This window comes from Garra rufa, chromosome 5, assembly GCF_049309525.1.
Source record: "Garra rufa chromosome 5, GarRuf1.0, whole genome shotgun sequence".
NCBI classification, from domain to species: domain Eukaryota; kingdom Metazoa; phylum Chordata; class Actinopteri; order Cypriniformes; family Cyprinidae; genus Garra; species Garra rufa.
Window position 1 is genome coordinate 31,504,109 of NC_133365.1, and position 24,032 is coordinate 31,528,140.

The 24,032-nt window shown below is 38.2% G+C and overlaps 1 protein-coding gene across 1 annotated transcript in view; it reads left to right on the top strand.

Annotated features, from left to right (window-relative positions):
• Positions 1–24,032, top strand: part of LOC141334823 (carboxyl-terminal PDZ ligand of neuronal nitric oxide synthase protein) — an 89,351-nt gene that overhangs the window by 60,000 nt on the left and 5,319 nt on the right. The window contains exons 8-9 of the mRNA XM_073840049.1: positions 1,754–1,919; positions 4,907–5,198. Coding sequence (XP_073696150.1) covers positions 1,754–1,919; positions 4,907–5,198 — 458 coding nt within the window. The remainder of the gene's footprint in view (positions 1–1,753; positions 1,920–4,906; positions 5,199–24,032) is intronic.

Here is a 24,032-nt window from a genome sequence, read left to right on the forward strand (position 1 = left end):
TTTCATATTGAGATTTAGGGTTTATTTTGGGTGTCAACCTTGTTTTCTTAACAAATGAGACAACATGTATTTGTTATTTTATTTATTTGCAAATCTAAGCACAGTTTTTAATATTGTTGAGATCTTTTTTAAAAGTATAGGGCAGTGGTTCTCAACCAGGGGGCATCAGCACTTGCAAGAGGCATGCAAGAAATCTTAAAATTATTTAAAATAAAACATTCTGTTTTGGGGATTATGGAATTTGCTTATTTTAATTTCACCACTCCTAGTTTTAAAAAGTAAATAAAAAGTTTGAAAATAAGCAGCTACACTACCAGTCAAAAGTTTTTGAACAGTAAGATTTTAAAGTTTTTAAAGAAGTCTCTTCTGCTCACCAAGTCTGCATTTATTTGATCCAAAGTACAGCAAAAGCAGTAAAATTTTGAAACATTTTTATTATTTAAAATAACTGTTTTATATTTGAACATATTTTAAAATGTAATTTATTCCTGTGATCAAAGCTAAATTTTCAGCATCATTACTCCAGTCTTCAGTGTCAATGATCCTTCAGAAATCATGATGATTTGCTGTTCAAGAAACATTTTATTATTATTATTAATAATATTATTATTATCAATATTTAAAACAGTTGAGTACATTTTCTCAGGATTCTTGGATGAATAGAAAGATCCAAAGATCAGCATTTATATTTTTTGGAGGGGATTATAGAAATGAATACTTTTATTTGGCAAAGATGCTTTTTTTTTGCTCAAAAGTGGTGATGAAATCACTTATAATGTTACAAAAGATTTCTGTTTCGGATAAAAGCTGTTCTTCTGAACTTTCTATTCATCAAAAAACCTGAGCTTTTTCAACATAATAATAATAATAATAACTGTTTTTGAGCATCAAATCAGAATTAGAATGATTTCTGAGGGATCATATGATTGAAATGATTTAATGATGTTAAAAAATCAGCTTTGAAATCACAGGAATAAATTACATTTTAAAATATATTCAAATAGATATTATTTTAAACAGTAAAAATATTTCAACATGTTACTGTTTTTGCTGTACTTTGGATCAAATAAATGCAGACTTGATCAGCAGAAGAGACTTTAAAAATACAAAACATTAAAAATCTTACTGGTCAAAAACTTTTGACTGGTATGTGTTGACTGTGTAAATGTCATTTAATTATTTTATTTAATTATATTAATATTGCTACTCCTAGTTTCAGCAAATAAAAAGAAAAGCATTGACGTTTCAAAAGTCTTTTGTCGACCTTTAAATAATGGCATTGACAATAGGGGGCCTTAGAGTCAAAAAGGTTGAAAATCACCGCTTAAGAGTAGATTACTGGGCTGTTTTTCTCACAGTAAGTCTGTGTTTGCTCTCCATTGATTTCATTTCTATTTACAAGAAATAACTGTGATATTAAAGAGGTCTTGTTTTCGTTCCTTTGGGCTGAATCTCCTAAAAAGCTGCACAAAATGAAGACAACAAAGTAAAGCCACTGCAGGAAGCCACGTTGTTTGAAAACTGTCGATCAATTAAATAATAGATTAAAAGCTTAATATCTGTCATTGCTATTGATATACCTTCAACACAGGTTAGTATTTGGAGAATCAACTCGAATCAATACGACTACTAAGAAGCTAAGAGTCGTTTCACTCACTATAATACTCAAGTCATATCCTACCTGTAAATTATGATATCTTTCATTAGGACTGGCATTATTCCCTAGTCGTGACTGATTGTGACTCTACTGTAGGTACAGCTCCTAAAGGATCAGCTGGCTGCAGAGACAGCTGCCCGCATGGAGGCGCAGGCCAGAACTCACCAGCTGCTGCTGCAGAACCGAGACTTACTGCAACATACAGCCCTGCTGGTGAAACACCTCAACCAACTGGAGATCAGAGCCAGTGGAGGCACACAGAGTAAGACACATGTGCAAACACAACACTAGCCATAATCCTGAAGGGAGCTCCACAAATTAGAGAAGCCACTCCCATAAAGCATTACAAACATTATCTAATAAAAAGTCTCTCTACACTTTAAAACAAATGAAATATTAAAATATCTTGCAATAAACTTAAAGGGATAGTTCACCCAAAAATGAAAATTCTGTCATTAATAACATTAAACCCGTAAGACCTTCATTCATCTTCGGAACACAAATTAAGATATTTTTGATGAGCTTTCTGACCCTGGACAGCAATGTGTGGTACTATCGTGAACACGCATCGGAAAGTATTCTTGAAAAAAATACTTGGAAAAATAAAATTAGTATGCGCATAAAAAGTATTCTCGTTGCTTCATAACATTGAGGTTAATGTTGAACCACTGATATCACATGGACTATTTTAGCGATCTCCTTACCACCTTTCTGGGCTTTAAACACTCATGGATTTCATCAAAAATATCTTAATTTGTGTTCTGAAGATGAATGAAGGTCAGAATTGTCATTTTTGGGTCAACTATCCTTTTAAAAATATACTGTATGTTAATGATGTGGTTATTGTCAATGCGTCATGAGATTATTTCTCTCTTAGAGTATTTCATTCTGTCAGTTGCACTACTGTTCAAAATTTTGGTGTCAATAAGATTTATTTTTGAAGAAATTGATACTTTTATTCAGCTAGGACATATTAAATGAATGTGGCAGTGAACACATTTATTCAATTAATGTGACAGTAAAGACATTTGTAATTTACATATTGCTGCTGAAAACGTAGCTTTGCCAAAATTAATTTTAAAATATATTAAGTAGATAAATTGATATTTCCCAATATAGCTGTTGTTACTGTATTTTGAATGGTAGTGTATATAGACAAGAATTGAATTATTAATTTTTTGTTATTTAAATTAATCACTTACCCCCATGTCGTTCCAAACCTGTAAAAGCTTTGTTCGTATTCGGAACACAATTTAAGATATTTTGGATGAAAACCGGGAGGTTTGTGACCGTCCCATTGACTGCCAAGTAAATAACACTGTCAAGGCCTAGAAAAGTATAAAAGACATATTCAAAATAGTTCATCTGCCATCACTGGTTCAACCATAATTTTACGAAGCTACGAGAATACTTTTTGTATGCAAAGAAAACAAAAATAATGACTTTATTCAACAATTTGTATCCCCTGAACGCAAATAGCGTACGCTGTTCTCTGTCAGCTGTGTCACGCGGATAAAAACAGCGTAAAACAGTGTATGCGCGTGACACAGCTGACGGTGACGTGGGGGAGACAAAAGTACCAAAAGTATTCTTGTAGCTTCGTAAAATTATGGTTGAACCACTGATGGCAGGTGACTATTTTGACAATGTCTTTCATACTTTTCTGGGCCTTGACAGTGTTATTTACTTAGCAGTCGATGGGACAGTTACAAACCTCACAGCTTTCATCCAGAATATCTTAAATTGTGTTCCAAAGGCGAATTAAGGCTTTTACTTTTACTTTTTTATTAAAGGAACCCTTTAATAAATGTATTTTTGTGATTTCTGAAAATACCTTTTTGCTTTTATCCAAATATTTATCGTTTGGTACTTGTGTTCATAGCTGAGAACTTTTTATAAGATATTTCTACAAAGAAATTTAATGGGAATAATACTTCCAGAACCCAGTTTTTTGAAAAATTGGGCGGTCACTGCTGTGCTCTATTACAGTCATAGACATGCACACATTATTTTTTCTGGCAGGCTGGGATGTTATTGAGTTGGTTGGTGTACACTAATCTATTTCAGAGTTTAGTGCAGGAGTTTATTGGGTTTGATTCATCAGCACTGGGCTGCATGCCGACTTTCACATTCAGAGAGTGTGTGTGTGTGTGTGTGTGTGTGTGTGTGTGTGTGTACCTGGTCTTCATCACGTTGTGGGGACCAAATGTCCCCACAAGGATAGGAATACCAGTAGATTTTGACCTTGTGGGGACATTTCTCAGGTCCCCATGAGGAAACAGGCTTATAAATCATGCACAATGAGTTTTTTGATGACGTAAAAGTATGCACAATCTCCTGTGAGGGCTAGGTTTAGGTGTAGGGTGATAAAAAGTACGGTTTGTAGAGTATAAAAACCATTACGCCTATGGAATGTCCCCATAAAACATGTAAACCCAACATGCGTGTGTTTGTGTGTTTGTGTTTGTGTTTGTGTTGTGTGTGTGTGTGTGTGTGTGTGTGTGTGTGTGTGTGTGTGTGTGTGTGTGTGTGTGTGTGTGTGTGTGTGTGTGTGTGTGTGTGTGTGTGTGTATGTGTGTGTGTACCTGGTATTCATCACGTTGTGGGGACCAAATGTCCCCACAAGGATAGGAATACCAGTAGATTTTGACCTTGTGGGGACATTTCTCAGGTCCCCATGAGGAAACAGGCTTATAAATCATGCACAATGAGTTTTTTTGATGAAGTAAAAGTGTGCACAATCTCCTGTGAGGGCTAGGTTTAGGTGTAGGGTAGGTGTAGGGCCATAGAAAATACGGTTTGTACAGTATAAAAACCATTACGCCTATGGGATGTCCCCATAAAACATGTAAACCCAACGTGTGTGTGTGTGTGTGTGTGTGTGTGTGTGTGTGTGTGTGTGTGTGTGTGTGTGTGTGTGTGTGTGTGTGTGTGTGTGTGTGTGTGTGTGTGCATGTGTGTGTGCATGCCTGGTGGGATGATGGTGGTGTACTTGCCGGATAGTATGACCAGTCATTTGAAGAGTTATTAAAATAGTCTGTCATCATTATGCCCTTGAGTGTCTGTCACTGAAGGGCTACTGTACAGCCAGTCTCCCAATAGCAGATTTTTCAATTTCAAGCTTTATTTACATAAGTGTTCAAAACATCCCATAGGTATGATATCCCCATCCTCTATTGTTTTTGACTGTTTTAGAGTGGCTATTAAGACCTTGACTTTATGACTCAAATTTGAATTTGTATCTTTTAGAAGAAGAATCACCATGGAGTAGTGTGCCCCCTCGATCTCTCTCTCTCAACCTGAAGAACCTCTACACCCCTCACTCAGACCAGCCTGTCACCTCTACTCCAGCAGGACAGCCAGAAAATCCTCCCGTCTCCTCCCACGCTGAATCCTACCTCAATCTGCTCAACCTGCGTGGTGCTCACATCATTACGGACAATGGGAAGCCAACGAGTGCAAGAAGTGAAGCAGGACTGGACGCAGCGAGAAGAGAAGTTGCAAAGCTAGAAACTCGGAATTCAACGGCACTTGATGAGAGGTAATGACACAAGAGAATAGCACTTAAATGGACTTGTATACAGATAAATTAGTCTGCCATACAAAGATTTACATCTGAAATATATTTATATATACAAATATATAAATACTTTTTTTTTTTTTAAAGAAATTAACACTTTATTCAGCTAGGATGAATGAACTGATCAAAGCTGACTAGTAAAGAATTTTACATTGTTACAAAAAAATCTATTTAAAAAAACTACTTCAATTTAATCTTTCTATTCTTTAGGTGTTAACATTAACATTAACATTAACATTAACTTCCAGAATAAAAAATTCATGATCATTTGGCCCAATGTCATACAAGATGTTCATGTCTTTCTTTCTTAGTATTGAGTATTGCTCACCCCCTTCTAATGAACAGGTTTGACTACTTTAGTAGTTTCCATGAGTACAAATTTTAATGTTTAAGCATAAAATGATATTCTAGGGAATTGTGTGTTCCTAATTTTATAGCAATAGTTTGGACAGGACCCTCTTCAGTTCTAACATGACATTGCCTTTGTGTATAAGGCAAGGTTCAAATCAAAATGACTGATTCAGTGCATAAAGCCTAATCCCAGCTGAACACCTCTGGTGTGACTTTAAATGCCGACCTTGAGCCAAAAACTCATCACCAAACACCAATGACTTGTACATATGGGTACAGTCATTTTAGACAAATCCAAAACAGAGATGGAAATACAGTTTTTAAATACATTAATTATGTTTCCATATTTGTTGCCACAGTTTTAGAAGTGCCTTTTTCTGTTTTAAAGAAGGGGTGTCCCAATACTTTTGTCCATGTAGTGTTTGTACAAGTCGATTTTGGCTCAAGGTCTGCATTTAAAGTCACACCAGAGGTGTTCAGCTGGGATTAGGACTTGGCTTTATGCAGACCAGTCAAGTTCTTCCACACTGACTGAATCGGTCATTTAGATTTGAACCTTGCCTTATACACAAAGGCTTTGTCATGTTAGAATTGAAGAGGGTCCTGTCCAAACTGTTGCTATAAAATTAGAAGCACACAATTCCCTAGAATATCATTTTATGCTTAAACATTAAGATTTGTACTCATGGAAATTACTAAAGTAGCCAAACCTGTTCATTAGAAGGGGGTTAGTCAATACTTTTGGCAATATAATGTATCTATCCTCACAAGTACAATTTTTGGCTGTATTATTTGGGCCCATTGAAAAATTGCTGTTGAGATTTTTTGTGTTTATTGTCCCCTCTACTGTTAGATGAAATTTAAGCCCTTGGTACCGACCCAGTGTTTACAAAGCGAACGTGCAAAGAAAGTCAATGGTCTTTACAAAAAAAAAGGTAAAAAAAATGTCTGACAATTTTGAAGTTGGAGAAGAAAATGAGATTTTTTTGCCATACCCTACCTTTTGAACCAAAGTACACAGATGAAAAACTAGCCACGTACTTTCCAACGTGATTGCGTAATGCTTGAAGCCATAGATATGCATCACAGAGCTTTTTTTTTCCTAAATGACCGATCGTTTTTTGCTAGGTAAGACCCTTATTCCTCGGCTGGGATCGTGTAGAGCCCTTCGAAGCTAAGTAAATTATCAGGAATTTTTATTCTGGAAGTGACCTAATGATTTAATAATTTCTTGAGAACCTAACCAGCATATTATAATGATTTCTGAAGGATCATGTGACACTGAAGACTGGCGTAATAACTGCTGAAAGTTTAGCTTTGACAGGAATAAACATTTCAAAATATATTGAAATATAAAAACAGATATTTTAAATTGTAGAAATCTTATGAAATAATATTGCTTTTACTGTATTTTTGATTAAAAAATGCTGTCTTAGTGAGGATAAGAGGTTTCTTTAAAAAACATAAAAAATACCAAACTTTTCAACTGAAGTACAAAAAAAGAATAAAAAGAATGTGTCAAAGAAAGAGATAAGTGCAGAAATGCGATAATAGAGCACTTTTGATTGTGTTGAAAGTCTCTCTTTTTTTAGTCAGTCGAGTTGCTCCTTTCCGATCTGTAATTTAAACATACTGAAATTTGAGCTGCGACATCTGGACAAAATAATCACAGTGTGTCAGTGTGCAGAACAGACTAGAGCAGCACCAAAACAAACCCAGAAATACAAGAGAACTACAAAAAGTTTCAGTCATTATGGGTCTCAGCCTCTCCAAAACGTTGAAAACGATTGAGCAGATGTTTATGTTTGTGAAGGTTTGACTTTTTTTTGTCACATTTGGCTGGTGTTTGGGTTTTTCTAAAACTAGTTCACATAATCCCACCTCCTCTCTGACCTCCTTCTTTCCTCTCCTCACTCCATACACAGACAGCAGACCTGTCGGAATGGATATTGGTTGTGAGCAATGTAAACAAATCTAGTGAAAGTGTATTTGGAGGCAGAGAGCAATCTTTCCACACTGACTTGGCTGGCAAGTTTCCTTGAATAGTAATGGAAAATTCTGACCTTTGTTGAGTACTGCACATTCATCGCTTTCTCCGTGTGTGTGGTTAGCACCAACGGTAAACAGTTGTTGAGGAAGCAGCACACACCTACACCCATTCTTTCTCTAGTGCTTCTTCTGCACGAGATTGATTGGTTAGTTTGTCATAGATTGCTTAATGTTTATGGAACAAAAACAGTGAAAGCATGTAAATATGTGTGTTTTTGTGATTGTATGCGTAAATGCTTGCTTCTCGATCTGTGTGTGTGTGTGTGTGTGTGTGTGTGTGTGTGTGTGTGTGTGTGTGTATATAAATGTATTCAAGAGTATGTGTGTGTGTGTGTGTGTGTGTGTGTGTGTGTGTGTGTGTCTGTGTGTGTGTGTCTGTGTGTGTGTGTGTGTGTGTGTGTGTGTGTGTGTGTGTGTGTGTGTGTGTGTGTGTGTGTGTGTGTGTGGGAGAGTGATTTATTTTACAATTATCGTGTCCCTGTGGATAGCTGCAGTCTCTCGCACACAGAAAACATTAATTTCCACACTTTATTAGAGCAATTTAGAGCTTGCAGAAAAAACACACTTGCATGCACACACACATAAGTAAAAACACACTGATTTATATACACTGACAAAACACAGGTCCAGGGAAAGCTCAAAAATATGCACAGTCACTCAAACACATACTCACATCATGAACAGTTTGCTGTGAAAATACATACAAGGGATATCCTTCTTCTTCATCCTCTTCTTTTAATTAGCATGCATTGCTTTTAGTATGAGTATGAGTAGTATAAGTGTATTATGGTTAAAAGAAAAGTTTTGGAGTTCTGATTTTTTTTTACAGTATATTGTAGCCGAAAGTGCAAAGCCAGTCCACCACTGAGCCCAAATGCATTTTATTAAAGCAAAGAAACTGAAAACAACATATATCAAGACGTCTGACTAGACTTGATTTGAAAGACAATTCTCATACCACTTATTAAAATGAACTCAGGTACAGACAGGCTACACTAGACAAGGGCTGTGCACTATATACACAAATGAACTAGCAAGACACAGGTGGATATAATCCACCTGCATGTGCAGGAAATACTTGAGGCTGTGTTCAGAATGGAATACTATTGTACTGCTTACTGTATATTGTGCATTATGAAAAATCAAACCTTTAAACATAGAATGTTAATAGATCTCTTTATGACCAAATTTAGCTGAAACTCATTGTCTATATTCTGGTTAACCCTTTAATTTACTTTACCCAGAATCACCTTTTACTTGGAGATATCCAGCTATACAGTAAATAAATATATAGTTTATATTCAGCGTTTACATGACCCAAAATGCTAGGTGTCTTTGATTTTTCTCTGATTTCTAAACTGAAACATTGTCTTAATCTAGTCATGACCGGCTGTAATCACGTTAATGTGTTTACATGCTGCTTTTTATACATATTAGTACAGTTCAGTCCATTGAGGTCAGAATGTTTTTTTTTAAATTATGAAATTAATACTTTTATTTAGCAAGGACACATTAAGGCGAGACACTGCAGGTGAATAGGGTAAAAAAAATTAACTAATAGTTATCACCTTACTTACCCAGTTGATTGATTACTTTGATAATTGCAAACATTTTTTGTATTACAAGTTTTCTAAAATGTTAGGTTTAAATATGCAAATTAGCCATTATTTAATGAAAAATGTGCTAATTTGCATACATTTCTAGTACAAAAAAATCGAAAAGTCAGTTTCAAAATTCTTGTTTAATTTTTTTGACATATTAGAAATAAACGTTTTTACAGAGGGAATTTTGGGTCTCTCATTTCGTCACGATATAATTCAGAAAAAACTTAGAACAGACAGGAAATACTATATTTTTTACAATTTTGGGGGGAATAAAATATTGTATAAAATCAAGCAAATTATATATGAACAAATCCCTCTGTAAAAACCTTCAGGATATAGACAGGAATAAAAATATAAAGTTTGGTGTGTGTAAGTACTACTGAAGAGCAGATTTATGGCTCGGTGTAGAAGAAAAAACTCATTTTGAGAAAACGACCGTTAAAAATATGCATTGTAATTGAAATCTATTGACACAAATAGATAAAGTGCTATAAAAGAAACACTTAACAGTGTCCACTAGTCTGAAAAAAACACTTTATGAAAAACCAAAAAGCCAAAAATCTTAAACTTTTTTTTTTAATTACTTTATTTATAGATTTTCAAGTAGTAAACAACAGGAACATAAACATGAGTGTAAAAGTATAGAAATAACTCCCAGCCCACCCACCCTAAGGAAAAAAAAAAAAAAAAAAAAAAAAAAAAAAATTTAAATCAAATAGTATAAGATTAATAGCAATAGCAATAATAAACAGTGCCAGCCACAAAATAAATGTCTCTAGGACATTGTTGACAGATAAGACAGGAAAGGTTGCCACATTTGGTCAAAGGATGATGAGGTTAAGGAGATACTATGTCGTATCCTCTCCAGATGCAATAAGCTGGTTACTTCAGCTAGCCAGGTCTTAAAAGAAGGTACGTCCTCGCTTTTCCAGAGGGATAAAATGTTCCTTTTTGCGATGACCATGCAGAATTGTATTGTCTTTTGTTGGGGATGGGTTAGAGATGAGAGTTGTTGAGACCCGCCCAGTATTGCAGTACATGGGTCTGGAGAGATGTCACAATTGTGTATTGTAGTTAGGCATTTAAAGATATCTGTCCAAAATGAGTGTAGTTTGGGGCAAAACCAAAAAAGGTGCCCTAGGGTGCCTTCGGAGATTTTGCATTTTGTGCAGATCGGAGAGACAGAGGGGTAGAAAGAATGCAGTTTGGTACAGGAGTAATGGAGTCTGTGAAGTACTTTGAATTGTATAAGTTGGTGTCTAGAGTTTATAGAGCAGCCATGGATAGCAGTGAGGCAGTTTTCCCAGTCATCATCATTGATTACAACACCAAGATCTACCTCCCAGGCTTCCTTTAAATGTTGCGTAGAGGCAGAGTTGTGGGCTGCAAAAAAATTAACAAAGCAAGAGACCAATTTTCTAGAGCCGGGGGCCCGCTTAATAATAGTGTAAAAGTCAGAGGGGGTATGAAAGGATTCAAAGTTTGGTATGTTAGTACGGATGTAATTTCTAATCTGGAGAAAACGGAAGAGATGTGAAGGAGGAAGTGTGTATTTTGCCTGTAGCTGTGCGAAGCTGGCAAAAGTGTTGTCAACATACAGGTCTGCTATGGTGACAAGGCCTTTAGTTTTCCAGAGCAAAAAGGTATTGTCGGTGAGTGAGGGGGGGAAGTTGTGATTATAGCAGATTGGCGCGTACACTGAGGTGTCTGGAAAGTTAAAATTCTTCTTTATTTGCCGCCAAATCTTCAAAGAACTGGAAACCATGAAGTTGTTACCTATGACAGATTTAGGGGAGATGGTTGGTGTGAAGAGAAGGGCAGGAAGCGAGGTTTTGGGGAGATCCTGTTCAATCGCAAGCCATGCAGGGGTAGAATCAGTGACTATATATGGGTACGCACCTTGCCAGTACATCAGCGCTCTAGTATTAGCGGCCCAGTAATAATGTTGGAAATTAGGCAGACTGAGGCCTCCTGCGGATTTAGGCTTGGTCAGATGTTTTTTGGAGATGCGGTGTGTTTTGAAACCCCATACAAAGGCAAGAATAATGGAGTCCAACAGTTTAAAAAATGACATGGGTATAAAAATGGGTAAAGTTTGGAAGAGGTAAAGAAACCTGGGGAGTGCCATCATTTTTATCGCATTCACACGTCCTATCATAGACAATGGTAACAGTCTCCAGTTTTCAATGTTAGATTTAAGTTTTTCTATCATGCTCAAAAAGTTCAGTTTGAAAATCTGTTTGGGATTTTTGGGGACAGCCACTCCTAGATAATTAATTTTGTCAGTGACGACGCGGAAGGGCAAATTATTAATGAAGTTTGGGTCCAGTACTCCTTTTAGAGGCATAAATTCACTCTTATCCCAGTTTATGGTGTATCCAGATAGTTTGCCAAATTTATTTATAAGATTTAATACGTGAGGTAGGGATTCTTCGGGGCGGGAGAGAAACAAGACCACGTCATCTGCGTAAAGCGAGATACGGTGGTCAACTTTACCAAGGATTAATGGAGCAATGGAGGGATGATTTCTTACAGCGATAGCGAAAGGCTCCATTGCAATCGCAAAAAGCAGCGGGCTCAGAGGGCAGCCCTGACGACAGGAGCGCTGTAAAGGGAAAGTGGGCGATTTGTTATAGTTAGTGATGACTGAAGCAGATGGACAGGCATAAAGCATTTCAACCCAGGAAGCAAAGTTGTCGCCCAGCTCAAATTCCTTTATTACAGCTAGGATGTACTTCCATTCCACTTGGTCGAAAGCTTTCCTTGCGTCAAGGGCTAGAATGGAGATTTTGGAATCTTTGTCGTATCTGGAGTACATCACATTCATCAGTCGCCTGACATTAAAAAAGGAAAATCTTCCTGGAATAAATCCAGTTTGGTCATGATGGATTATGCTTGTTATGCATTTATTAAGTCTATTGGCAAGTATTTTGGTAAACACCTTGAGGTCACATCCGAGGAGGGCAATGGGACGATATGAGGCTGGGTCGGTCTTTTCTTTGTCCTTTTTCAATAACAGAGAGATGTTGGCTGAATATAGAGTGTCGGGGAGTCTACCGGTAGCAATAGAGTGGTTGAACATTCTTAGCATTAAAGGGGTGATTTTGTCCAGATATGCTTTGTAAAATTCAATGTTGAACCCGTCCGGGCCAGCGGCCTTCCCGTTGGGGAAAGAACGTATTGCTCCCGCCACTTCCTCCAGCGTTATGTTTGCATTTAGCTCCACTTGGTCAGAGGGGTTCAATTTAGGAAGATGAAGGGCTTGGAGAAATTCAGAAATTAGTGTCGGATCTGCAGTGGTCTTTGATGTATAAAGGTCTTCGTAGAATTTGCGAAAACATTCATTAATTTCTTTAGGGTCAGTGGAGATGGCGCCTGATTTGGTTCTAATTTTATGAATCGCTCTGCTAGCCTGGATGTTCCTGAGCTGACGGGCTAGAAGTTTGTCTGGCTTGTCAGCCAGTTCAAAGTGCTTTTGTCTCACTTTTAATAGCATTGTGCTCACCTGATTAGAAAGAATAGTGTTATACTTAAATTTAAGTTGCAATATTTCATTCAGCTTAGAGGATGAGAGAGACGCTCTGTAGTCTTTTTCAAGGGTAGACAGTCGCGCTGTAACTTCTAACAGTTCCTTTTGTCTGTCTTTTTTCACTTTGGTCTCATAGGCTATAATATGGCCGCGCATTACAGCTTTAAAAGCTTCCCAGAGGGTGGAGTCAGAGACATCTTGGGTGTCATTGTGGGACAGGTAGTCTGTGATCCAGTTGGCTGTTTGTTGGCGAAAATGTGAGTCGTTGAGTAATAATGGGTTAAAACGCCAGTCAAATGTAGGTTTTGCACAGCCAAAGTCTATACTGAGCTCAACTGGGCTGTGATCAGAAATTAGGATATTGTGGTATTTGGTAGAAATTATATCAGTAGTCAATTTGGCATCTGTTAGAAAATAGTCAATTCGTGAGTATGATTTGTGCACGTGAGAAAAGAAAGAAAAGTCTCTGTCGGTAGGATGATGTAACCTCCAGATATCGACAAGGTTCATAGATCCAATTAGATTGTTCAGAGTGATGGTGGAATTAGAAGGAACAGTTGAGCGAGTGGAAAGCTTATCAGTGAAACAGTCTAATACCGCATTAAAATCTCCCCCAGCGATGAGGTGGGTAGTGGAAAGGTCTGGGATAAGGTTGAAAACTTTCCTAAAAAAAGCCGGATCATCAAAGTTGGGTGCATATATATTTAAAAAAGTCACGTGACGTGACAGAATGTGGCCTGTTACAATTAGATAGCGCCCATTTGGGTCGGAGATGGTTGAAATATGCTGAAATGGGATGTTCCGACGAAATAAAATCGCCACACCTCTAGCCTTAGAAGAAAATGTAGACTGATAAATTTGTGATATCCAATTGCATTTTAGCCTCCATTGCTCCATATGCTTTATATGTGTTTCTTGTAGAAGGATAATATCTCCATGTAGGGACTTCAAATGGGAGAATACCTTGCCTCTCTTTAAATTGGTCCTCAAACCTCTGACATTCCAGCTTAACAATGTTAACCTGCCGCCTGTTGGCGGAATAAGGGAACAACTAGCAGCCATGAAAAAACATAATCAAAATACTGTGGTGTGCTGGCGGTGATAAAAACGCTGGCAATGAGTACGAGAGCAGGTGAAAGAAATAAGGAAAAGAAAAAAAGAAAAAAAAACAAAACAAAAACAACAACAGTTGAAATATACATTAAACCCTCCCCCCATCTACTTCCCCAAACGAAGCAGAACATCAATACCCTCATAAACAGTGGGAAGCAGCTTAACCCTACAAGGAAATGTCTGTATAGACTAACTTTGTAGGTCCGTGAAGCAAACATGTCGTAACGTTACCCCAAAGGTGGCCTCGCCGACTAACCCGATCCATCCTCCTATAACAGTGACATTTGCTTATACGGGTAGAGTCGAGCAGCGATTAACATGAAGGTGTGGAAAAAATAGGACAGCAAGCGGGCGAATAGCATCAACGAAGGATCAGCAAGGAGATGCGACCCGCAGCGGGTCAGGCTCGTTAGGGAGCCGTGGTTGCAGGTGTAACAAACCTGACTATGAATGCTTCGGCGTCAGCAGGGTTTTGAAATATTTTCCGTTCAGAACCGAAGGTGAAGACCAGGCGCGCTGGGAAGAGGAGACCATGTCTGATTCCAGCCTCTCGCAATTTCTTCTTTAATCCATCATAAGCTCGGCGTTGCTCCGATATCTCCAATGGGAAGTCAGGATATATGCTGATCCGGGCTCCGTTGAAAGACAGGGGAGACTGCAGGCGTGCAAGTTTGAGGATTTTCTCCTTCTCAGAGAAGTGGTGGATTTTGGCGATCATGGTGCGGGGTCGTGTTGATGAGAGTTGTGCGCCTATCCGGTGTGCGCGATCCACCCTGAGGCCGCTGGGGAAGTTGTCGGACCCGAGGAGCCGCGGCAGAAACTCGGCCGTAAACTGCGTCGGGTTCCCTTTCTCGATATTTTCGGGTAAGCCGGTGATTTTAATGTTTGAGCGTCTTGAGCGGCTCTCGAGGTCAATCAGCTTATGCTTCGTGGCTTTGTTGGCATCCATCAGCTCCTGGCAGCGCTGTTCCAAGGCTGAGATGCGGGTCTCATGATCGGTAGCCGACCCTTCTAGGTCGGCGATACGCGTTGCATGGTCAGCCAGGGAGGTCTGGAGAAGGTGTAACTTTGAGTCAAGGGTGTTGAATCTGGTGGTCATGTCGTCCTTTATCTCTCCGATAGCCGCCAGGATGCTAGCTAGCGTGGGTTGTTGATTTGGGGCCGCGTTGGTTGTGGTGGTAGCTTCTGTAGCTAGCTCAGTGCGGATGTTAGCTTCGTCGCCCTCTTCAGCGGTGAAAGTAGCTTCGCTATCCTTTTTGATGGGTACTTTTGGGTTAATAGTTTTCCCCCTATGTTGAGATCTGCTGGAACTGCTCATAGTTAAACTAATGTGATGCAAATGTTAATTTTAAACATAATTTTAGCGAGGATGTTCAGGAGGCTCTCAAGGAAGCGTCTGATCCATGCGGTGCTCACTAGCGCCCCCCCAAAAATCTTAAACTTGATAGGTGCCTGCAGTGTCTCCCCTTTAAAGTGCTAAAACGTGACAGTAAAGACATTTTAATGCTACAAAAGATCGTATCAGCAACTATTGCAACATTTATAATGATAAGAAATGTCTCTTCAGCAGCAAATCAGCATATTAGAATGATTAATGAAGCTTCATGCAACTCTGAAGACTAAAAATCAGCTTTGCCATCATAGAAATAAATTACATTATAATACATATTACCACAGAAAAAAGTTTTCAATTGTAATAGTATTTCAACATTACAAATGAAAATGACATCATGATTTATTCACCCTCAAGCCATCCTAGGTGTATATGACTTTCTTCTTTCAGATGAATACAATCAGAGTTATATTAAGAAATGTCCTAGCTCTTCCAAGCTTTATAATGGCAGTGAATGGGTGTTGAGATTTCGAAGCAAAATAAAGCGCATCCATCCATCATAAAAAGTACTCCACATGGCACCGGGGGTTAATAAAGGCCTGCTGAAGTGAACCGATGCATTTGTGTAAGAAAAATATCTATATTTACAACTTTGTAGACCGTAATCTCTAGCTTCTATTAACTGTTGTATGCGTTCACGAGAGGGTGGTGTTCTAGTTGAGAATGCCAATCCTCCAAAATGAGGATTTATAAAGAAAAATGTCAGAGGATTTCGATATGAGCCAAGAGGAGACTGCTTTTTTGCTGTAAACAAAACAAAGCTTATGTCATCTGTTGGAACGCCACTCTCGATTACCATACACCTCCATTATAAAGCTTGAAAAAGCCAGGACATTTTTTTTTTTTTTTTATATAGCTCAGATTGTATTCATCTGAAAGAAGGAAGTCATATACACCTAGGATGACTTGAGGGTGAGTAAATCATGTGATAATGTTTATTTTTGGATGAACTATCCATTTAACATTGTTAACATGTATAAAGAAAGCATTAACATTTTTGAATGCTAGTATATTATATATTCTGTAGAGAAAAAGGTGAATTGTACTGTTATTGTTATATTTGTACTGTAGTGTGGCATTTCATAATTTCATTCGCTCGCTGGACAATATACAGTCTATGTGTGACCTGTTTTTACAGTATACTTCAAAACTCTGCTGCAGCACTGTCACAGATAATGAGGTAGAAGAATCACAATGTAGAAACTGTCAGACAGGACTTCAGTGTGTCATGTCTTGTGTGTGTGTCTGCTGGGGCTCATTGTGTGTCCATCAGCGGCTCCTCACTTTGACTGTGGTTTTATGCACCTGCCCATCATTTGTTCATTTGTCTGTCACTCCCGGTGTTAATGTCAGCGTGAACTCTACATGAGATGGAATCTGTCCATCCCTCTTATGCCAGTCATGAGTGCCATTGCTTTCTTTATTGCTTTGGAACTCCTTGCATCTTGCTCCCCTCTGTTTGTGTCTGTGCTGTTCTTTTATCCCTCTCTACATGCGCTGTTGCTTATTATCTGCTCGTCCAGAAACTGTCTGCGCTGAGTTAAGATGAATTCAGCACTGTGGGTCACTGCGCACTAAGACAGTCATGGACTCAGAACTGTGTGATCTTGAGCTTGTTTGTGTGTGTGTGTGTGTCTGTGTGTGTGTGTGTGTGTGTGTGTGTGTGTGTGTGTGTGTGTGTGTGTGTGTGTGTGTGTCTGTGTGTGTGTGTGTGTGTGTGTGTGTGTGTGTGTGTCTGTGTGTGTGTGTGTGTGTGTGTGTCTGTGTGTGTGTGTGTGTGTGTGTGTGTCTGTGTCTGTGTGTTAATGTGAGAGGGATGAATGCATGGAAGGATTTAATGTCATGGATTAGTCTATCTGCTGTTGTATTGATCTTCCGTAATCTCCACTCGCTGCTTGATTACTGCTACTCAGGCTAATCACAAGTGTCTGTGTATGTGTGTGTGTAAGTTAAAGTTAGAATACAGTACATGCACCGATTATCAGTCTGGATGTTTCTGGAAAATGTTTACGTTCCCCTTTTTTAAATCTGCAAAATGTTAATTATTTTACCAAAATAAGAGGGATCATACAAAATGCATGTTATTGTTTATTTAGTACTGACCTGAATAAGATATTTCACATAAAAGATGTTTACATTTAGTCCACAAGAGAAAATAATAGCTGAATTTATAAAAATGACCCTGTTCAAAAGTCTATGTCCCGTTGATTCTTAATACTGTGTTGTCACCTGAATGATCCACAGCTGTGTTTTTTTGTTTAGTGATAGTTGTTCATGAGTCCCTTGTTTGTCCTGAACAGTTAAACTGCCTGCTGTTCTTCAGAAAAATCCTTCAAGTCCTACAAATTCTTTGGTTTTCCAGCATTTTTGTATACTTGAACCCTTTCCAACAATGACCGTATGATTTTGAGATTCATCTTTGCACACTGAGGACAGCTGAGGGACTCATATGCAACTATTACAGAAGGTTCAAACACTCACCGATGCTCCAGAAGGAAAAAAATGCATTATGCACTTTTTAATTTGAAGATCAGGGTAAATTTAACTTATTTTATGTTCTGAGAAACATCTAACTATTTTCTGTAGCCTCTGAAGGGCAGTACTAAATGGAAAAATATGATATTTAGCCAGAATAAGAATAATTTACACATATTCATTCGGTCCAAAAAATTGTGAAAATACAAAAAGATGATGTGAGAGGTCATTTATGGGCTGCGTGATACAGTAGATAAAATGAGTTTAGTATAAAACCAAAAGAAGTCAATGGAACATGCATTTGGTAGGATTATACAATGATAATGATTGCAGTGTTTCAGTGGGAGTCTGGTCGGATGATTTTCCAGGTGGTTTTCTCAGGTGTTTAGGTGAAGAGGTTTGTGTGAGTGTGAGAGTGAAAGGGAGAGAGAGAGACTTATTTTTGTTTTTCTCTGCTCAGGTGCACGTGTGAGGAGCCTCCCCTTCTGATTATCCACTTCCTCCTGTAACAGCCTTCTTCCTCTTCTCTAATCTTCTAACCCTCTCTGATGCTCTCTCTCCATCTCATGCCCTCACCTGACCTCTCTTCCTTTGTCTGAAATCGCTGATTTCTGTTTCCTCTCTACTCCTCTCCTCTCTTCTACACTTTACCAACCTCCTGTGAGTATAACAATAATTGTACTTTCTTTAATTACACTGGCATGCTAAATGAATGATGAATGATGATTACAGTGGTGTGTGTGTGTGTGTGTGTGTGTGTGTGTGTGCTCAGATGTCCAGAATGATGGATTTTCTATGTGTTTGTGAGCTTGTGTGGTCAGGTTTCACCTACACTGTGCTAAAGCTGAAATCACCTTGTGAGGCCTCTTCAAGAAAAACATAAGGGATGCACATGTCATTATAATGACAAAAAATGATATCTTGACAAGTTCTGAAATTTTGTCAATAACTATAATTAGATGATATTTTGCTGAGCGTGATATTGTGCTGCTATTTTGGCAGGTTTAGGACTAGAGTGGACAGCTGATTCCCAAAGCTTTTTATATTCTTCATATTCTGTGCTGCAGTTACAGAAATGAACTTTTCCAGTAAGTTTGAATTGTTTTATACCCTTTATTGGCATTTTACCTTTATAGGGACTTTTTTAAAGACATTCTTAAATTTAATCAATATATTTAAATAGTGCAACACTATAAGGCAGTTACCAATCAAATAAAATCAGCATCAGCAAAAAAAGTGTTCGCAATGCAGAACTGGCAAAGAATCTGCATCTGAAGTGGCATTTAGATGCTTTTACACAGACTGTTTCATGCAAGACAGTTAACCTGCATTTACAAATGCATAATTGATGTTTTGATGTTTAAAAAAAAAATATGAATACTGATATTTGAAGTGATTTTGGGGGTGGGGGGGTATACTTTAAAGGTGCCATAGAATGCATTGAAACAATATTTTAAATTGTTCTCTGATATCTACACAGAAGGTATATGGCATAGAAAAGAGCAAAAATTCTCCAGACATGGTTTTACAGGTCCATTTCCAACCCTAGGATTTGTCCCTAGAATGAAATGCTTTGTTATTGCCTTATTTGGAAGCTTCGTGAATATTAATGAGGAGCTCTGCTCTGATTGGCTGTCTCACAGAGCTGCTCGCTCTCACACAGCTGTAAGGAAACACATGGAGGAAATATATATTTAATTACGGCCGCTATATTTATTTAACTCTAGCCGCTTTTAATATGCAGTTTGTTGAATCTGCTGTTTTGAATCCGCCGACATTTTACTCTCTCTACTGTGATCGCATGTGCTCTGTGTAACGTTATACTGCAGCGAAGTAGTATAACGTAAGAAGGACTTACCACACAAGTGTTGATGCTTTAGTGATGCTCAGGATCTGTTAATCATTTGCCATCATCAGTGCAGTCATCTCTCCTTACTCTGTTTATGTGGTAAGTGAAATCTTATGTACACTTAACATAACATAACATTTTATTTTATTTAAGTGTCATGCACAGAATTTGTGCCCAGCCCACATGGGCTTATAAGACACTGACATTTCAAATAAGAAGATGACCATATACCATTATAAACAATATCATTACATCTTGGGATAGAGCGTTCTTTGTCTTAAAGGTTGTATCAGCGATTTCTAGCCTGAAACATAAAGTGTCAATTTCAGCTGAGCTTTCTTCACGATCCGCTCGCTGCTTTCTTCACAATCGGCACTACCAACCTTTCCACAGATAAACAAACAGTGTTCCAACCAATCAACGTCAGGGGTTTGGTGTTGTGGACTTTTGCTCCGCCTCCCTCACATCCCTGCACCAGTAGGAAAGTCCACAACACCAAACCCCTGACGCTGATTGGTTGGAACACTGTTTGTTTATCTGTGGAAAGGTTGGTAGTGCCGATTGTTTTTTTGGCATATCTCGGACCCTAGGCTGACCAGAGAGACGCGTTTTTTTTCACAGAAAATTTATGGGGCAGGCAGCGAGCGGATCGTGAAGAAAGGTCAGATGAAATTGACACTTTATGTTTTAGGCTAGAAATCGCTGATACAACCTTTAAAGTCCAAGCTTTCTCCACAAATGTTGCCACACTAAACCAGTCATTACCAAACAACCAGCCCAACATATCCCCTTCAGACAACCAAAATAAATCTTTTCAAAACAAAACATTTCTCAAATCATTATACAAAGGACAATAAAACATAAAATGAAATTCATCCTCAACCAAACTCAAATCACAGACAGCACAAAGCCGGTCTTCCTCAGGAACCCCTTTATACCGACCCACCTCCACCTCCAAGGGCAACACTCCTGCTCTGAGCTGTGCACACAGAGATCTCTGTCTCCTTTTCATATTACAATTCGCATAGGACTCTGTGGAAAAGCAGTCCTTGAACTGCACATAAATTCTCAATTTAGGTTTATTTAACAATTCTAACTCCCATTGCTTTTTATAAATGTCAAATAATGTTTCTTTGATAGTAGATATTTTAAATTGTAAATTATTCTGAAACAAAGTTTGAGAGTTTACTTTATATGAGATCTCATAAACATCTTTAGTCCAGGGGTACCCGTTGGCTTTATCCCAGTTAAAAACTTTCCTGGTAAGTCTATAGTCAGGTAGGCTCACCAGACGGTTCCACAGCCTAATCACTTCAGCCCTTTGCGTCACCACACAAGGCTCCCAACCCATGTCTCCCTCTACAGCTACCTTAGGGGCAAACCTATGAGCACCGAGAAAGCAACGTAAAGCTCTATGCTGAACAGAGTTACACTCAGGACCCTCCATAAATCCCCACACCCCAGCAGCATAAAACAACACAGGTGCAACCATAGAATCATATAGCCGCGTGAATATAGGGAAACTCAAATCAGGACATACCTTTATCTCATTAATCACAGACCCCAAAGCCCTTCCAGCAGATTCCCCTAAAACTCTCCTGCCCACAGAAAACCTCATATTTTCTTGAAAAACAAAGCCAAGGTACTTATATGTCGCAGAATAGCTCAACAATGTTTGACCAAAATAAAATGCATAATCACTTTGACAGGTAGATGGCTTTCTGAAATGCACAATTTGTGTTTTCTCTGAATTAATAGTGAGTCTCCATTTAGTACACCAATCGTTCATAATATTCAACATTTTTTGCAACTCAGTTTCTTTTTCTGCAATCAACACAATATCGTCAGCGTATAAAAGAATACTAAGATTAAGGTCTTCAATAATTATTCCCAGATTTGCCATTTTAATTTCTTGAGCCAAATCATTAACATAAAGAGCAAATAACGTTGGAGAGAGAACATCTCCTTGTTTTACCCCAAAAGGAGTAGGAAACCAACCAGTCCTTAAATCATTCACCTGAACACAAGCTACTGGTGCCTTATACAGGGCTTTAATTGATTTATAGAATTTACCGTTAATCCCATAATTAATTAATTTATACTCCAGAAGGTCTCTGTTTATCCAATCAAACGCTTTTTTAAAATCAACAAAACAAACAAATGTACTTTTTCCCTCCTGCAACCGTGCTCTCACCACGGATGACAGGACATACAGTAGATGTGGTCAATACATGCCCTATTTTTCCTGAATCCATTCTGCTCATCAACCAGTATTTGATTCTCTTCAATATACTCACAAAGCCGATTGTTCAAAATGGCAGAAAAAACTTTATAAACTGTACTCAATAAACTTATGCCTCTGTAATTCAGAGGTATTCTAGGGTCAGCCTGAGAAGACTTGGGGATAGGCTTAATGATGGATTTATACCACCCTGATGGAATAACACCACTACAAAAACAATTTGTAAACAAACAGTGCAGAGTATTCAAGAGCTTGGGACATTTAAGAACTTCATTTGTCAGTTCATCCTCTCTCACAGCTTTTTGTAATTTAATTTTTTCAATTACCTTCTGTACTTCCGCTACTGTAATCTCACTGTTTAACAAGTCATTTGTTGAGAGCAGTGGTGGACAAACATTGTTCCCTTCGAGAACCGCCTTGGCCTTACAGGTATTTATAAAAAACTGGTCATCAAACTGATAGGTGCAGCTTTCAGCAAACAAGTTGCTATAATCTGCCTCCCATCTTTCCAACACCTGATCAGTTTGAAAGACAGATTCTCCACTCTCTGTGATCATTTCAAATGGGATGTTTTTTTTTTTTCTTAGGCCCAAGCTTATTTACTTCTTGCCAAAAATATTTAGGATTACTATTTTGAAACTGCTCCAACTGAAGAACTTTCCCCCTCCTATAACACCTTTTGTAAACTCTGAGCTTTTTATCAAATTCAGATTGACCACTTCTAAAAGCTCTGTATAACTCCTGCCTTGAGGTGGGATCTTTACATTTCAAGTATTTTTTCTCAGCCATACGAAGACTTTGCCACACACTCTGCATTTCATTATGTCAGTATGGCTGTTTAATTTTATACTGCCTTTGTTTAGCTCTACTATGCATTTCAATTTTTGGACCATATTTGATAATTTCCTTATTTAATACCATACAGAGACATTCATAACAATAATCCATGTTGTCCTGTGTTTTTTCTCCAAGTTGTAATTCTTCTCTTATGACACTTAGAGCATTATCACAGACTTCAGAATCAAGAAAATTATCATGCAACTTTCTTATCAACCTTTTAGTTTGTAAACCATACTCAATATCATTCCTAACCCACAGAGTCTGCTTTGTTTGAAAACGCAGATAAAGCACAGAATGATCAGGAAGCCTACATCTATCATCTATCATATCTATTACCTGTAGCCCATTTTTTTCCACCAGGTCATGGGGGGTAAAAACACTGAATTCAGAGCATGTTTTTAAATCCACATGTGGAATCACTACATAATCCACCACAGCCCTCCCCTTGCCTGATACAGAAGTAAAACCATCATTTTCAGGGTTAACCCTTCCATTCAGGACACAACATTTAGAATCTCTGAGAAAATCAATAAAACTTTCTCTGTGTTTGTTTAGGCTTGCGTCCAAGACAACTCTGGGGGGGATGTCATCTTCATCAACATAATCCCTAAGGTGCGCAATGCGACTATTTAAATCCCCACATATATAAATACCATCAGAATCAGCAGCATATATTAATGACAACAGTTGAGCAAAAAAAAAAAAGATCTGCATTACGACCCCATGTTGAGGTTTCTGGAGATAAATAACATGAAATTAAAGCGTAAACACAAGATTCCATCAAATGTCTTATCAATGGATTTTATAATATAATAGTTCAGAAAGGTGGTTTTAACAAAAATGCCCACACCTCCAGAGGCTTTTACTGCTTTTTTGTGTGCCACCCTGTTATGTCCAATCCAAACAAATTCGGGGGTAATTGTAGATAAATGAGTTTCATTTAAAGAAATAATGTCTGGCTCAAGAGACAACAGCAGATGCGCTCTGAGTTTACAGTAATTTGACGTCCATCCATTAACATTCCAATGAACCAAGACAACACAGTCAGCACTTACAGACTGGGCATGGTCTCGTCACACCCGAGGGTCTCTTCCTGCAGTATCCTCTGGACCAACACGCTTAACCAGTCGCCCATTACCGGCCACGTAGTAATCCTTTGCAGCAGGGATCTCTCGAAGAAGGGTCCTTAGATTAATGTCAAATGTCAACAGGGTTAAATACTTTATTAAATACTTCAATATGCACATGTGGACTTCACACACACCAAATTCCCCTTCAAGAATAAAAATAGTATCTGCACATACACAGACATTACCATGATCAGGAGCAAGTCTAATGCCCTCCCTGAGG